Source organism: Ornithodoros turicata, chromosome 7 (assembly GCF_037126465.1).
Source record: "Ornithodoros turicata isolate Travis chromosome 7, ASM3712646v1, whole genome shotgun sequence".
In the NCBI taxonomy this organism is placed as follows: Eukaryota; Metazoa; Arthropoda; class Arachnida; order Ixodida; family Argasidae; genus Ornithodoros; species Ornithodoros turicata.
The window spans coordinates 20,377,203-20,394,533 of NC_088207.1; the positions used below are offsets into that span (position 1 = coordinate 20,377,203).

General features: G+C 46.9%; 1 protein-coding gene across 1 annotated transcript; it reads right to left on the reverse strand.

Annotated features, from left to right (window-relative positions):
* Positions 1-15,747, reverse strand: LOC135399656 (uncharacterized). Its single transcript, XM_064631392.1, has 5 exons — positions 14,250-15,747; positions 12,627-13,583; positions 9,850-9,971; positions 3,771-3,918; positions 1-122 (listed from the first exon to the last, which is right to left on the reverse strand). The coding sequence occupies exons 1-5, from the start codon at positions 15,659-15,661 to the stop codon at positions 113-115; spliced, it is 2,649 nt and encodes an 882-aa protein (XP_064487462.1). The 5' UTR covers positions 15,662-15,747; the 3' UTR covers positions 1-112.
* Between the last annotated feature and the right edge of the window lie 1,584 nt (positions 15,748-17,331).

The following is a 17,331-nucleotide window of genomic DNA, read 5'->3' on the forward strand; positions in this document are numbered from 1 at the left end:
TGAGTAGGAGAACGACTGTTTTACTAAACCGAGAAATCTATCTGCAGGGCACTTTGAGCTTGATAAACTCGGAAAAGTTCACAGAATGACCTGTCACTGTCTTGCCATGTCGTCAGGAATTCCTGAAAAAATTACAGAAGCGCATGGTGAGCTTACGGTCTGATAGTCGCACTTCACAAAATCTTGAGCAGAACTTTCGTTTTGATTGAGACATCTAGGAAGCAACTGCGCGAATAAACAAGACTACTGATAGAAAAACTCATCCAGGGCGTCTTACGAATGCGTACTGGACAAATGTTGCCCGAGCTGACTGTCTTGAGTTGCGGTAGCAGTGGGATTTCGTTTCAGGATTAATGTAAAGGACGAGTTTTAGCATAACTACACTCTTAAAAATGAACTTCACCGCATAGCACGTTCCTAGCCCACAATCATCTCAAATGATATCGTTATCTGCCCTGATTTGTTGAAAACGGGAGGCGTACGCCTTTTCTGTGACACTTATGCTGTTCATAATTGTCACAGAAAAGGCGTACGCCTCCCGTTTTCAACAAATCAGGGCAGATAACGATATCATTCGAGATTATGGTTGGCTAGGAGCGTGCTATGCGGTGAAGTTCATTTTTTAAGAGTGTATAACTCCCCTCCGTAGGTTAGCCAACAACTATACAATTATTTTACCTAGTATTTTGAACAAAGCAATCTCAGGGAAATTAGCACAAATTCAATTCGCGTGTAAATCACTGCGAATGACCTTTTGTCACAAAGACGTGCCTATAAAATAGCAATAACTATTGAAGCCGCTGCGATACTTTACTTGTATACGAGCACCAATTTGTAAATTATGTAGCCCTTCCTCCAAAGGCAATAAAGCTTCGCTTTTACGCCAAAACATAAAGCTACATTCTTAAAAATTAACTTCATCTCATAGCGCGCTCCTAGCCAACCATCATCTCGAATGATATGGTTATCTGACCTGATTTGTTCAAAACGGGAAGCGTACGCCTTTTCTGTGACAAGTGTGACCAGCACAAGTGTCACAAAAAAGGCGTACCCCTCCCGTTTCCATCAAATCAGGGCAGATCACGATATCATTCGGGATGATGGTTGGCTAAGAGCGTGCTATGCTGTGAAGTTCATTTTTAAGAGTGTACGGTACACTGTTAAAACAGAACTTCACCACATAGCACGCTCCTAGCCAACCATCATTCCGAATAATATCATTCTGTGTCGTGAGTTGTTCAAAAAAGGGGGAGGCGCCTATCTGGGACAAGATAATGTGTCCCAGATAGGCGCTCCTCCCATTTTCCACAAATCAATGCATAGAATGATATCATTCGGAATGATGGTTGGCTATGAGCGTGCTATGTGGTGAAGTTCTGTTTTAACAGTGTAGTGCATAGTTAATATGGAACTCGTTAATATCGACGACTCGAAATAGAGTCAATTTTTGTGGGGACTTATGGGGACCAAACATTTTCAGTGTATTTATGTCTCCTTAATCTCTCAGCAACTTTCTTTTCGGATCATGGACACTTAAAAAACCACCATCCCGAATGACGTCGTTCTGCCCCGATTGGTTAAAAACGGGAGGCATACACCTTTTTCTGACACTGATGCAGTTATGTTAATTGTCACCAGAGGCGTACACACTGTACTCTCCGCAAATCAGGAGTGATAACGGTATCATTCGGTGCAATGCAACTCTGCACGCAGTGTCCGTGTACTAAGTGGTGAGAGCTCTCCTTTATTATTTCTCCTCCTCCTCCTTTCTTCCCTACATGGCTGCCCGACGAAGTTCGTTACAATTGTTAACTAGTTCTTTAGTGATCTTTGATCAAAATTATGCATTCCAGTCATGATGAATGCACATTATGTTATGTAGCGTTACGCAGTCGTTCTTTGATGACCTCGGACCATTTGGGCGTGTTGGACGTACCGCCCAGGTTCTCGTCGCTACGTGAAACCTAAAGTTTCTTCGTACCCCGTCGGATCGTACGAGAGACATGGTATACAGTCAAACTCCTTTACAACGAAACTCAGGGGACAGCAAAAAAAAATCGCAGTAAAGGTATTTTCGTTAAAAAGGATGTCTATTATTGGACCTATAGGCTCCAGCGGGACCGTAAAAAAAATTTGCTGTAGTGGTATTTTCGTTAAAAAGGTGTTCGCTATAAAGGAGTTTGACTGTATATGGTTTGGTGACGTCAAGTTCAATGTTTATGTATCCAAGAGTTGGGACATCTATTGTTGCTTCGAGCGATAATAAGGTGGAAAGGAGGTCACGAGGGCCGAGCAAAGTAGCCGGAAATTCCGGGGCGAGCGCGACCTTGGAAACGACTATGGTACCAAATATAGAAACCTACACTCTTAGAAATGAATTTCATTCACCACATAGCACGCTCCTAGCCAACTATCATCCCGAATGACAACGTTCTCGACCCCGATTTGTTGAAAACGAGAACCGGAGCCTATTTTGGCCATTATGTACGGCACAAAATAGGCTCCGGCATCGTTCTCAACAAATCGGAGGCGAGAACGTTGTCATTCGGGATGAATGTTGGCTAGGAGCGTGCTATGTGGTGAAATTCATTTTTAAGAGTGTACTTACTGCTGTCTCGTTATCATGGATGACATGGGCGTCGAGAGAAGTTCGCTAATCATAGACAATAGCAAACATTTTGTTGTATGCAACAGAGGAAGATCTTCTGAGAACGAGGACATAGGATTCTTAACAGGGTGTTCCAGCTGCAGATATGGACGTTTGACTTGTCTGAAGCATTGACAATTGGATTACATTGCGTGCATAGGTGTCTCAAGATAACAAGCACAACTATCATGGCTTACAAGACGCTGCAAACAACGCTTTTTTTAGCAATGACGACTGTTGAATAAATCCATGTAGAACTTGTCAATGTCCCTCGTCACGTGTCCAATTACATGAAGGTCATTCTTCTCCCTGCTCCCGGGCTGGACCTTTTCCACAACTGCTTATGCGCATGCGCTGCGGTGCTGATGCGCTTGAGTGCGCCGGAAAATGCTATCGCCGTGTTCAATAGATGACGCTGGATGGGGACGACAGAATTGGGGACCAATGGGGCACCGCGCGAGCGGCGCGAACTCGTCGGTCCCACTAGGGCTCCCTATGTGTAGGGTGCAGTCACCCTTTGTAGAAGCGAATGCCGCAGAGTCGCCATGTTGACGCCCACGCTTACCGAGCATGAATGTTGTGTACCAATTTCACCAACTTTTGCAAACTTCCTCTGCTACGTATTACTCAATTCTAAAATGTAGTGTGTCGCTAAGCGATCCCGAACTGTTCATGGGAATCAAGATGGCAGAAATTCTTTGTGCTATCCACGTGGGTTTGTGTGGGCACGCGCCGAGGGTGGTTCGCTGGAGAGCAACTATAGGATACTACGCGTATGTGAAAAGGACCTGTGGACCTTTTTCCAAAACGGCCATAGTCACGCTTTACATGTTGTCGACATTTTGCCCACTTTTAATTGCACGTCGTTACGCATCTGAACAAAGTGATTAATGCTTTCCTTTTTCAATAAACGTATTTTTCGCTTTTCTCAAATACTTCATAATATGGACGACTTACATTATGGGCGGTTTCGCATGCAAACTGCTTGGGACAGTTTGACTTCGCCAAACTTTGCCGGGAAACAAAAGTTTCCATAATAACGAGGCATGACTGTATAGCGTAATAGCCCAAGCATAAACACCCTGTAGGTGTCTATGAAGAAAGTACTGTCGACTCTGAATACCAAAGGTGGTCAGGTGGACTCTTGTGGCGACGTCTAGACGGTCGCTTCAGGTGGTGATGCCTCCAGAGGTGCTCATCCGGACGATGAGTAGAATTAGGTGGCACGAGTTCCGTGTGCAGCATTTCAATCGTATCCCTCCTCTTCTTACCTGTGGTGAAAGAAGAAGAAATTGTGCATATATAGGGACTTAGGATCGCTACCGTCCGTGTAGTCCGTAATCCTACACTCTTAGAAATGAACTTCACCGCATAGCACGCTCCTAGCCAACCATCATCTCGAATGATATCGTTATCTGCCCTGATTTGTTGAAAACGGGAGGTGCAATTTACGAGGTCGCCACCAGCATCGATGTCAAAGCGGGGAAATAAATAAAACAAGAGGCGGAAACACTTTCTCCTCTGGCACCTTCCGCGCGCGCTTCTTTCCAACAATCAAGAGGGCGTGGCTAAAGCAGCATTTTTACTCTCTTTTTTTTTTCTTCGGCTATTTGTGTTGCTATACTGTGCACAGTTTTTGTTGGGTCTGCGATTATCTATGGAGGACTTCATATATCTGTAGTGACAATTATGAACTGCATAAGTGTCACAAAAAAGGCGTACGCCTCCCGTTTTCAACAAATCAGAGGAAAGAACGATGTCATTCGAGGTTATGGTTGGCTAGGAGCGTGTTATGCGGTGAAGTTCATTTTTAAGAGTGTAGGAGTGCTCATCCTCTACCCCCCTGTTTTCAGCCAGATGAGGGGTTTCACGTAGAGGAGAGAAACGCACTTTCGTTTTGTTGGCTTCATACAGCAAAGTGCCACCTAGAGTCACTAAATAAGCTACGCTTCAGAGTGTCGACACTGAGCCGCCATGTTGTTTCGGATGACCTCCAGCGCCATCCATTTAGCGCTCTTCGAAGTGTGGTCTTCTTCCACTGCTGAACTTCACCTTCATCTATTTCTACTGCCGAAATAGAGGTGGGGCTGGAGGTCATCCGAAACAACATGGCGGCTCTTTTTGCCTCAGTGTCGATACTCTGAAGCGTAGCTTATTTAGTGACTCTAGTGCCACCTGCCTAAGGCTTTTGGGTATTAGCACATATCAGAACAGAATCAGATCGGAATGAACTGATATACACGTGGGCTACTGCAAGTATTAATGTATTAATGTGTTTTCGGTGAGCTTTGATCTGTCGTGTATTGCAACATTACGAAGCGAGTTTGATGCAATGTTAGCTATACTGAGCTATAAACTTCATATAACCGGACCATATGCAGGGTGTTTCACGTAAAGCCATCAAGAATTGTAACTGCCAACGTACTCCCCGGGTGATTGTGGGACTTTCGGCAATTACCTCCTGGAATCTTTTCCCGCCATTTAGGAAGGCTGCGGACAATTTTTAGATTAGGGAAATTTTTTTCCTCAATCGCACATTGAAAATTGCCAAGCCAATCTCACTTTTGGTTTACAGAAATATAAAGTTCTCCACGGATATCCGCGGACCCAACAAGAACTATGCACAGTATAGCAACATAAATACCTAGTCGGGAAAAACAGTAAAAGTGCTGCTTTAGCCGCGCATGCAGCCACTGTGCGGCTAGAGGAGGAAGATTCGCGAGGAGGAGGAGTGTCGTTGGGAGGAACCCGAGAGGTCTGCCTGCCTGATTAGGCGGCATGTTTCTCGGGAAGGGAAAGGTGGTGGAGAGGAGGAGAGGAAAGGGTGAAGTGGAAGACCGAGCGGAATCCGCTCGCGGGGAGGATAGCTGCGTCCATGGGCCGACTTCAGGGGAACTGTGCCGGCATACGCCTATTACACATCTGAGGGAAACCCAGGAAAAACCCCAGACGGCACAGCCGGCCCGCGGATTCGAACTGCGGACCTCCCAGACTCCAAGCGCACGCGTTACCGCTGCGCCACCGGAGCTGGTAGGAAGATTCGCCACCTTCATTTGTTTTGCTTTCTTCGTGATAAGACGGTTGTTTTGTTTTCTTTGTGTTAAGACGGTCGCCACCAGCATCGATGTCAAAGCGGGGGAGAGAAATGTAAAACAAGAGGCGGGGAACACCTCCTCCCTGGCACCTTCCGTGCGCGCTTTTTTGCGACAATAAAAAGGGCGTGGCTAAAGCAGCATTTTTAATCGTTTTTTTTTTCTCTACTATTTCTGTTGCTATACTGCGCACAGTTTTTGTTGTATCTGCGGTTATCTATGGAGGTCTTCACATATCTGTAGTTCCGAAAAAGTGAGGTTCGCTTAGAAATTGACTGAAAAGATAAATATCCCTCAATTAAATATTGTCCAAAGCCTTCCTAAAGGCAAAGGGGCACAAGTTACCAAGATAAGTGCCATAAGTCCCACAATCCTCCGGCGAGTACGTCGCCAGTTAAAATGTTTTCATCGCTTTAGGTGAAACACCCTGTACACTGAAAAGTCTGTCTATAGTTCAACACACGTGTCCCTGCAAAACATTACGTGTTCAACAAACAGTGCAAGGTGGCGCAACATGAGACATGTTCTGCTTGACGCCATCTATCTCTCAAACGCGCTGCTTCATTAACTTTACATTTGACTGAGAGGTGTGTCCCATGCACTTCATTCGACACCAGCAATGGGATTCGAACCCACACACTGATTGCAAGACGGAGTTAGCGCCGCGAAGCAACTGTTGCTATGAGAGGCGTACAGGCGTGGACAGATTGAGAAAGGACAGCAGGAAGGAGTGGGGGTTAGTGTGGGTCCTGGGCCGACTTCAGGGGAAACTGTGCCGACAAGTCTTCGGAAAACCCAGGGAAAACCCACGACGGCACAGCCGGTAACAGGATTCGAACCCGTGTCACCTCCCAGACTCGGTGTGGGAAGCGGTCATCCTAACCACTATGCCACGGGAGCTGATACCTCCCAATTACACCAATCCCACTGCTGGTCCCTTTTCTTGAGCTGCCATCATTCAATTGAAGTACACAATTGGGTGTTGTGAGGCTTGTGTTGTGTTTGTCCTTCCACGTTTAATTGACTCGAGAGAAAGACCTCTCCTTCCTGCCTGGAGCATGAAAACTAGCCGGAAAAGAGGGAAACTCCTTTAGTTATTTATTTTTTTTCTTTTCTTTTTATATGCGTGCAGCAGGGTTTTACAATTCAGCAATGTCAAATTCGTTCGATTCGTGTTCGTGTTCGATTTCTTTATTTACCTAGCAAGATTTGTACAAAAATACGCTCTCCAGGTTTGTTGATTTTGATGAAAGGCGTATGTAGGTAAAGATTATTCGTGGGGCCCTTACGCGACAACGTTCTATTTCCAAAGGCCCTAGCCTACAATTAAATAGCATTATAGTTGCTCCCGAAATATTTTACTCGTTGTCGAGGGCGGTTGGGGCAGACAAGAGAGAAACAGATTTTGCACAGTGATACACGGACGATGGAACACAGAAGAGAAGCGCTACGTCCGTCACAACCGTGACCTATACTATATATAGGCGATAGCGACGGTGACATAATGAGCAACTCCTTCGCAGGAGCATGTCCGCACGATCAACACCACCTGCATTCTTAAAAATGAACTTCACCGCATCGCACGCTCCTAGCCAACCATCATCTCGAATGATATCGTTATCTGCCCCGATTTGTTGAAAACGGGAGACGTACGCCTTTTCTGTGACAATTATGAGCAGCATAAGTGTCACAAAAAAGGCGTACGCCTCCCGTTTTCAACAAATCAGGGCAGATAACGATATCACTCGAGATGACGGTTGGCTAGGAGCGTGCTATGCGGTGAAGTTCATTTTTAAGAGTGTAGATAGAGAAAGCCTGCGCCCTGCCCCCTCTCCCTCCTTCGTTACGTGGACACATATACAGGGTGTTTCAAAAAACGTGTCATTCGCACTTTATAAAAAAACGGGGCGACGGAAAAATACGGGGTAAACAGCGTTTGTATGGCAACTGAATTTGCCACCTTGTAAAAACATTTTCATTTGATTTTAATTGAAAGAAATTGAATTTCTTTAATTGAGCTCCAAAATTTCCCGAGTCAACCTGATGTTTTTTTGTTTTTTTTTACAGAATTAGAGAGCCCGTAGCGAACTTAGTCAGATCCACCAAGAAATTGGCTCGATATTGCAAATGGAACTGCCCCCCAAAAGTCCCGAAATTGAGGCTTCAGAGTTTCGGGTATTCAACGGCGCACAAAATCTGTCGCAAAGACGCGCAGAGAGCAGAACATGCTCCTGCCCCCACGAAGCTAGAACACGGGCTCTCAAATTCTGTAAAAAAAAACGTTAGGTTGACTTGGGAAATTTTGAAGTTCAATTAAAGAAATTCAATTGCTTTTAATTAAAATCAGATGAAAGTATTTTTACAAGGTGGCAAATTCAGTTGCCACACAAATGCTGTTTACCCCGTATTTTTCCGTCGCCCCGTTTTTTTATAAAGTCCGAATGACACGTTTTTTGAAACACCCTGTATAGCCAGAATTCGTCTGCTACTGCAATTCACCATTCTGCGAATTCCAGCAAATGATTGCAGCTCACCTGGAACCTGCAGACCTAAATATTTAGATAAAAAGTACGAGACGCTTTCCAGAAAATCACTTTTGAGAAAGATTGAGACTGTTTTGCGCTTTATTTCCAAGTTTTCCCATTTAGTACATGGGGACGTTCCAATCACAACTCGCAGACGACAGTGGTTCTTCTCCATGGCCACGACCGCTGAAAGCACGTTTGTGATTTGCTACGGCCGTTGAAACTACGATCCTGATTGGCTGACTCACGATTGGTACCTGCTGAGAGGAGGAGCCTATGACGTAGCCCAAGAATCTATAATAGGTCGTGGTCACAGCAAATGGTGTCACTTGCAAAGGACCAGTGCACCCCATGCGAAAAATTAGCTCATGAGGATTGCATCGGGGATCATGACATTCACTTTACTTGCCTTCAGTGCGAGAACTGATACCGTTCATTTTGCAACGCTGTTTCATTTTGCCCCGACCTTCGGCAAACGCGACTTTTAGACTTCACAATATATTTTTTGTGTAACGCTTAATCTGCTGTTTTTATAGTCGGAAGTTCGAAACCGTTAAAGGGACTATGAAACGATTTTTTTCTTCGTTTCGTTCGAAAGAAGACATTTTTCTGAGTCTAGAACCGAAATTTTACTTTCGTCGCGCGAGCGGATTTCTCGGGAGCGAATTTAAACGGAGTGGCGAAGGGAGGACAGCTGGCGCCGCGCCGTGACGAGCTGCCGAGCGGAGACACAACGGGTAACTTGACGCGACCACGGCCGGCTCAGCAACACGTCATCGTGACGTGTTGCCGAGCCGAGGAATCCCGCCAGGAGCATGCGCCGTAGGATCCCGCGTATGCGTTCATCGGGAGTGGAAATCTCCATGACAGCAGCTTTCGCGCGATCAGCAGATTTCGGCAGTGGCGGCAGCCACAGCGCGAGCTCGCGGCATTACTTGCCATTGTGCAACACTGGTGACGTAACGGGGAACCGAAGAGCGGTCCGTACAGTTACACCATCGGTAGGGAAATATGCGCGGGAGAGGAGGAACGCGGAAGAGACATTTCCAGCGCGCGCTCCTCGCAGAGTGGAGCGATTTCGTCCGGAAAAATTTGTGGCATATTAGTTTCTCTGCGGGAAGAACAGTTTCCATCGAAAAAAAGTAGGGGGTTCGGGAAATTTCATAGTCCCTTTAAGAACGCCCCACGACTTTTTTTTTTTTTAATAGACGCTCAAAATAACGCTCAATTGCAAATTTGTGTTTGCTTTGAACTTTCTGGATACCATCGGACTCCGATCCTTATTGTGAGGGGACACATTTTTTCATTCCCCACATCACCACCAGCAATGGAGTACGGTGTCGCCCCTGGCGATGAAACGCCCCACTCATCATGTCACAATAAAGTAGTTGTGTTTGCTTTTGCCCCGAGTTACCCTAGAATCCCTTTTTGTGCAAGGCTGTTCTTCAAATTTTTGTCCTTTTTGTATTACTCATGTTTTCAGAACATGCAAACACACTGGGCAGGCCTTTACATCGGAACAGTAAATCCATCTTTGAAAAAGCATTCATTCGTAAAATCATCCACTACTATTGTCGTCTCTTACCTTTTGACGTTACATCATAAAGAACAAAGGATATGACAGCTATGAGTATGAACGCAAAGACGGCGCCTCCGATGAGCACCCAAGCAGGTGGCATATGACTGTTATCTTGTGCCTTACTCCCCCTGATTAAAAAAAAAAAAAATCATACACTGTGAGTGCTTCTGAGTTGCCGTTTCTAACTGCACGAACACATCAGCTATACACTAACGGCACGGCCATATGCTTGAACTATACAGAAGCATCTTAAAGGGACTATGAAACGATTTTTTTCTTCGTTTCGTTCGAAAGAAGACATTTTTCTGAGTCTAGAACCGAAATTTTACTTTCGTCGCGCGAGCGGATTTCTCGGGAGCGAATTTAAACGGAGCGGCGAAGGAAGGACAGCTAGCGCCGCGCCGTGGCGAGCTGCCGAGCGGAGACACAACGGGCAACTTGACGTGACCACGGCCGGCTCAGCAACACGTCATCGTGACGTGTTGCCGAGCCGAGGAATCCCGCCAGGAGCATGCGCCGTAGGATCCCGCGTATGCGTTCATCGGGAGTGGAAATCTCCATGACAGCAGCTTTCGCGTGATCGGCAGATTTCGGCAGTGGCGGCAGCCACAGCGCGAGCTCGCGGCATTTCTTGCCATTGTGCAACACCGGTGACGTAACGGGGAACTGAAGTGCGGTCCGTACAGTTACACCATCGGCAGGGAAATATGCGCGGGAGAGGAGGAACGCGGAAGAGACATTTCCAGCGCGCGCTCCTCGCAGAGTGGAGCGATTTCGTCCGGAAAAATTTGTGGCATATTAGTTTCTCTGCGGGAAGAACAGTTTCCATCGAAAAAAAGTATGGGGGTTCGGGAAATTTCATAGTCCCTTTAATTTCCTTAGATACACATTACGACAAATGCCAGAAATTGCGAAATTACTCGTTTATAAAACGTTAGTCCGATCACTTCTGTATTATGCTTCAGTGATTTGGCTTCAGTATACTCGAAAAATAGTCGAATGCTCGTTGATACGTTAGAAAGAAAGGCACCCTTTTACGACAGAAGATCCCCGCCTGTACATCTATTTGAACAGGCTGACCTACTTTAGTTTCACAGAAGAGCATTGCCGCAGAAGTTTAAAATTTTCTGGCTAATAATCAACGGTCACTTAGTCATTGATCCAAGTGAATATGTTACATTCTCTGACTTCACAGAATCAGGTATTAGACATTGTAAAATTATTAAACTGGAGAAAGGTCGAACGGATAAGTACAGCCATTCATTTTTCCCATGTATGTAACGTCAATGGAATTCCCTCCCTAACAATGTTGTATGTCCATCTAATTTACATGCATTTCTTGGCCATATCTCCTCTTTGATAAAATAATTGATTTTAATTCATACATTTATTTGGGTATTGTACATTTCATTTTGCTCTGTATTTAAGCACGTGCTGCGTATTGTTTTTTGTCTTCACTCCTGTAACGGCCTATTGGGTCAACAGCGTTCTAAATAAATAAATAAACTACATCGGAACCACTAGCACTTCTTTCCCTTCGGCCTGGGCAATAGAGGCAGGGAGCTTTGTCGCTCAGTTGAAGCAGATGAAAGTATCAAGTACCACACCAGTTAGAACAAGTTTAGCTTTCCTATTCTCGTGTTTTGCAGAACAGTTCTGAGAGCACCGACAATCCAATATGGGACCGTTAGCACCCTTTAGCTAGCATGAAACATCATACTGGACGCTTTTATAAACATAAATGCACATGACATCCCAGTAAACCACTAATATCCCTAGGATATCCCTACAAGGTCGTGAACGTCCTGAATATCTGAACATCCAAGCGATATCTGTGGGATATCCCATAACATTCACGTTTTAGTTTTACCCAGTAAATAACTGACGCCCCAGGGACGTCTGTAGGATATCGCACTTTGGATGTTTGAAAAGATGCAGCCTGCATCCCCGAAGTATCCATGCAAGATCTAGTAGATAGCAGATTTTGGGCACTGAACTGATTTGAACCATTGAACGTCAGTGGGATGGAAAATGGGATATCCTACAGACATCGTCTGGACATCCGTTGTTTGTTGGGATGTACGTCACGATTACCAGGATACCTCGTGGGTACAGTGGTCAACAATGCTATTGATTCAGAAGCTCCATCTCCGAACCGCTGGTATTCGCAACACTGTCCTCGTGTGCTCGATGTGAGACGAATCCCAAACTAACGTGTGATGGTAAATCTGATTACTACGGGCAATATACGTGCCCCTCTTCTTCTAGGGTGTTAGTTGGAATCTTCATACTGGCAAACAAAATAAATAGCGTCTTAGTATTAAAGGGAATGCTGCATGGGCATGCATTGGGTGTAATGGGAAAAAGAGGTGACCACCATATACTATAGGGCGCGGCGTTGTATCTTAGTTGCTTATTTCTATCCGGTACATCCGGTATTTCTTTCCGGGTATATCGTGGACCTGAGTCAGGCTAAAAAGAACTCCTGTATACGAAGGGGTGCCTGCGGCCTGACAGAGATAATAAGCAACACCCAAACTGGCGTTGTCGTCTGTTGAAACGCCACGCAACTGATGCCCACTCGGCTTTTTCTTTCTGCATTGGGAAACACTATTCCATTAAATTTGGAAGCTATACTGCCGGATGCTGTAAACCTAAAACCATCTAAAATAATAATATGCCGAAAGTGCGAGTGCGCTCATGCCAGTCGCACCCACGCACCTGAACTGTCTACACATTGTGCTGCTTGGGATGTTCCTATTGACATAACAAGATAGACTTACGTTGCCGCATTGCCATTCATGTCCGGCGGCAGAGCAGCGGGAGGTTGAGGAGCTTGACCAGGAGGACCGGGCTGCGGTTGAGGAGGTGATACGGGCATCGCTTCAGGGGCTTGTGCAAACGGCGCCTCGGGCACCCGCCCTGAACCTCGACCAACCTCGGCAGGAAGAGCATCGTTCTCGACACTGTCCTCCTTGTTTCCCTCACCAAATACTCCACCATATGGTCCAATGTTCTGGGCTTCTTTCTGATTACCTATGTCATTATCCTGTCTTCCTTCCCGTTGACTAGTTCGTCGAGCCTTTGCCACGCTTGTCTTACGGCTCTGCTTGTCTAAGTATTTTGTATCGTTACCAGGAACCTGAACACTGGCCAGTTTACATCCCTGGCACAGCATGCCATTTTCGTTTTGCGGTGTAGGAGCCTGACTCACCCGACGGCCTTTGGTGAGCGGTTGTGCAAGAACCTTACTCTGTCGAAGCTTGTTGAGCTCGTTGCCCTGTTGTCCGGGACTCTGGCTTAATCTACGGTTCATTAGCTGGCCGCCCAAGTCATCTGTTCTTGGCGCGGTCATGTTAGGAGGGCTTGGTTGCATCTCTCTAATGCACTGCTTGGGTGGAGTATCTGGAGCAGCTGGCCGACATGTACAGCTCGCGGGCACTGGCTCGCTTTTCCGTTTGGGTTTCGGTGTTGAGCTGCTCCGTCGGTACTGAAGATCATCATCTGGAGAAGGCGGTTCTGGACGTTCTCCGACGTCCGTTAGAGATAGCGTGCAGAGCTTGGGCTGAGGCAAGCCGTTGAAAAATTCTATTCGAATGGACTCCTCTTGAAGATACCTCTCAGGCATGGGTGACACAGGTGGTGACTCTTTCATCTCAGCTTTAGACTTGTCCTTTTTTGATTTTTTCTTCTTCTTTTTCTTCTTCTTCGGCTCTACCAGGTAGTCATGGAACAATTGCCTGGATTGGAAAACCCATTTAGAACTCAGAGGGTAAGCTGTTCCTCAGAAGAGGCGGGGGAATGCTGCACAACGCAACGAGCCCTTACCACGAATATGAAAGAAGGTTGTTTTAGTAGCATGTGCACCAAGTCATAAACGAAAATAAAACTGAAATAAACGAAGCGTCAAGAGCATAAGGATAGAGAGCATATAATAATCCTGTACTTCTATGGAGGAAGGCAGCTCCTTTTTGCGCGAAATTTCCTTCAAAGAAACGGAGTGAAGATTTTATAACATAGTCGTCCGATATAATCCTAAAAATCATTTGACATATGTTGTGTTTCCATCTAGAATAGGACGAAAGAAAGCCGAAGCGAGTGTAGGTACCTCGGTAGCAGACAAGAAAAAGCCAATTACTTATTTCTTCTTGGCAGAGACGCTTATTTAACCCTCTTATGTATATCGCCATCGTGTCTCTCAAGTAAATCATAGGGACCTTCCTTTGCTGCCAAGATGCCTCCGATTTTCTAGCAAAATAAACGAAGCTTGTGTGCTGCCCCTATTCTAGCCCCTAGGCTACTCACAAAAACGAGTTCCCAGAAATGACCCATGTGTTGCTTATCTCTAAAGGGGAACGTACCGTTATTCCACCAAATTCTCGAGTCCTGATATGGTTCTCACTCACTCTTGAATTCCAGGTCCTATAAAGAACGTGTCCTGGGCCATATTCATATTTGGCTGCTGCCCCATTGGTTGAGTAATCTGGCATCCAGTCAATTGCTGTGCCAGAGAATACAAAGGCATTGCTCCGTCATTTACTTGCAACGTCTCCACCATCTGTTGGCCGATCAGGGGACCTTGTTGCATCTGCTGTGGACCCACCGGCATTCTCTCATGGCTGACAGATGTAACAATATGTCCCACACAAAAAGTAGTGGCGTCCATCTGCGCGCATGGGGCCGTATCCACCGGCTCGAAGACAGGCTGTCTCATCGGCTGAAACGCCAATCCTCCGATTTGTTGTTGTGCGATGGCCTGATTCATGAACTGCGGCGCCGGTTGCGCAACGTATTGGTTAATTGGTTCGTAAATATACTGAGACGCCTGTTGGGCGACGCTTTGAATAACTGGTTCGCTCACTGGCTGGGGCATTATTTGTCCCAGTCGCTGACAACATGGTTGCACGAAAAACTGTGGAACTGGTGGACCCGGTTGTTGTACCATTGGGTGACCGGTCGGTGTGAACATGGGCTGCAACACTACTTGTTGCGCAACCATTTGACCTGCGACCTCAAACGTTGAATGGAGTGGCTCTGCAGTCACTGGACCGTTTATCTCTGGAGGTATCATAGCGCTCCCCTGAGGGCCAACGGAAAATATGATCTGCTGTTGTTGAGGTTGCAGTATCTGCTGGAACGTCTGTTGCTGTTCTTGCTGACCAAGCTGTACCCGTATCGGTGTTCCAACCTGCGCCGGTTGAATTGATTGCTGCGGTGCTGACTGTCCCATTTGTTGTGGCAATGGTGGACGGGTTATATTTACGGAAACAGACGCGGAATATGGTTGGTCCGCTGGCTGCTCCTGAAGAACACGTGGACCTAGCAGTTGCCTCTCCTGTTGTCCGATTTGCTTCTCCAGAATTTCGCATATCAGTTGGTCTATGCGGTCCTCACGCGCATGTGCAAGCATGTCGGCAATTTCCTGCGTTACAGGAACAAGTAAAACATCCTGTTCATCGTCGTCGCCTTGTCGCGAGGGTGACTGGGTGATAGGAGACGGTGCCCCTCCAGGGTAGTTTGGAGCTGGCATAAGGGTGTAGTGGTACCCACCGAGACTGACCACCGGTTCTTGCTGCCGGAGGTTTTGCGACGCTTCTAAGCCAAGATCAGGATGACGTTGTTGAAAAGTTGTGTTGCCACCAGTATTTCTCAGTCGGCCGTTATTGAGGTCGTACCTGGTACCGCCGGAATCAGCGAGGATGTTGATGCGGGTGGATAAACTTGTCTTCTTTCCTGGTTTCTTCTTATTGTTTCCTTGAGAAGAGCTCTCCGTGTCTTCGCTGCTCTCTGAAGATTCACTGTCATGTTCAAGAACCATCGCAGGCTTCTGAGTTATCAACAAGGAACGTAGCTTAACGTAGCATGGAAGGAAGGGAAATAGCCCGTGGCACGATCGCTACTGCCCCTTTCCTCTTCTTCTTCCTCACACTTCCTGGCATTGGTTAATTGAGGAGCAAACGATGTATGATGATGCTGGCCATGTCACGTCGAGACGGGGAGGAACCGGGGTTCGAATCCCGGTGCCGGCTGTGCTGTCTGGGGTTTTTCCTGGGTTCTCCTCAGACGCTTTCAGACATATGTCGGCACAGTTCCCTTAGAAGTCGGCCCAGGACGCACATTCCCCCAGGGCGTGAGTCGTGACGTTGCCCACATACGTGAGGCCGACAACGGCAAGCCCTATCACCACCACCACCACCACCATACCTTAGAAGTTGTTGCCCGCCTTGCGAGGCCGACTGCGGCAAGCAGTTACACCACCACCACCATCCCTTAGAAGTCGCCCAGGACGCACATTTCGCCAGGGCGTCAGTCGTGACGTTGTCCACCTCTGTGAGGCCGACAACGGCAAGATCTTTCGCCACCACCACCACCGTATGATGTAAGACCGACACCGGGATTCGAACCTGGGAGGTACCCGTGTTAGAATCCAGGTGCCGACTGTGCTGTCTGGGTTTTTTTTTCTGGGTTTTCCACAGAAACTTTCAGGCGTATGTTGGCACAGTTCCCTTAGAAGTGGGCCCAGGACGCACATTCCCCCTGGGCGTCAGTCGTGACGTTGCCCACCTCTGTGAGGCCGACAACAGCGAGCCCTTTCACTACCACCACCGTAAGATGCCTCGGGGCAACCCCGGCTTCGAATCCCGGTGCCGGCTGTGCTGTCTGTGGTTTTTGTTTCGTTTTCCTCATATGTCGTCGGCACAGTTCCCTTACACTCCAAAAACAGAGCTTCACCGTATAGCACGCTCTGCTCCAACCATTGCCACGAATGATAGGGTTATCCTTTCTGATTCGTAGGGAGAGGGGAGGCGTACGCCTTCTTGTGTCAATTTGGACATATGATGATTGACACAAAAAGGCGTACGCCTCCCTCTCTCCTCGAATCAGAAACGACGACCCTATTATTTGTGGCAATGGTTGACGCAGAGCGTGCGATGCGGTGAAGCTCTGTTTTTAGAGTGTAGAAGTCGGCCCAGGCATGTTCCCCCAGAGCGTATTGCCCACATGTATGACGCCGACAACGGCAAGCTCTTTCAGCAGTACTACCACCTGTTCATTTTTTTCTGTTATAACTCATATCTTATTCCAGCAATTGCAGTTTGTCATACGAGCTTTCCCGAATGATAGCGATGATGCTTATGACGACAGTGCTCCAATAGACCGTACACTCTTAAAAATGAACTTCACCACATAGCACGCTCCTAGCCAACCATCACCCCGAATAACAACGTTCTCGCTCTAGATTTGTTGAAAACGGGAGGAGGAGCCTATTTTGTGCCGTGCATAATGGCACAAAATAGGCTCCTCCTCCCGTTTTCAGCAAATCAGGGGCGAGAACGTTGTCATTCGGGATGATGATTGGCTAGGAGCGTGCTATGTGGTGAAGTTCATTTCTAAGAGGTACCCGGGTTCGAATCCCGGTGCCGGCTGTGCTGTCTGGGGTTTTTCCTGGGTTTTCCTCAGACGCTTTCAGACATATGTCGGCACAGT

Coding starts and splice junctions, on each gene's coding strand:
- LOC135399656 (XM_064631392.1), bottom strand. CDS start 15,661: ATGGTTCTTGAACATGACAGTGAATCTTCAGAGAGCAGCGAAGACACG. Junction 13,584..14,249: donor ATAGGACCTGGAATTCAAGA/GTGAGTGAGAAC, acceptor TTTCCAATCCAG/GCAATTGTTCCATGACTACC. Junction 3,919..9,849: donor TTATGATGTAACGTCAAAAG/GTAAGAGACGAC, acceptor CTTTCACCACAG/GTAAGAAGAGGAGGGATACG.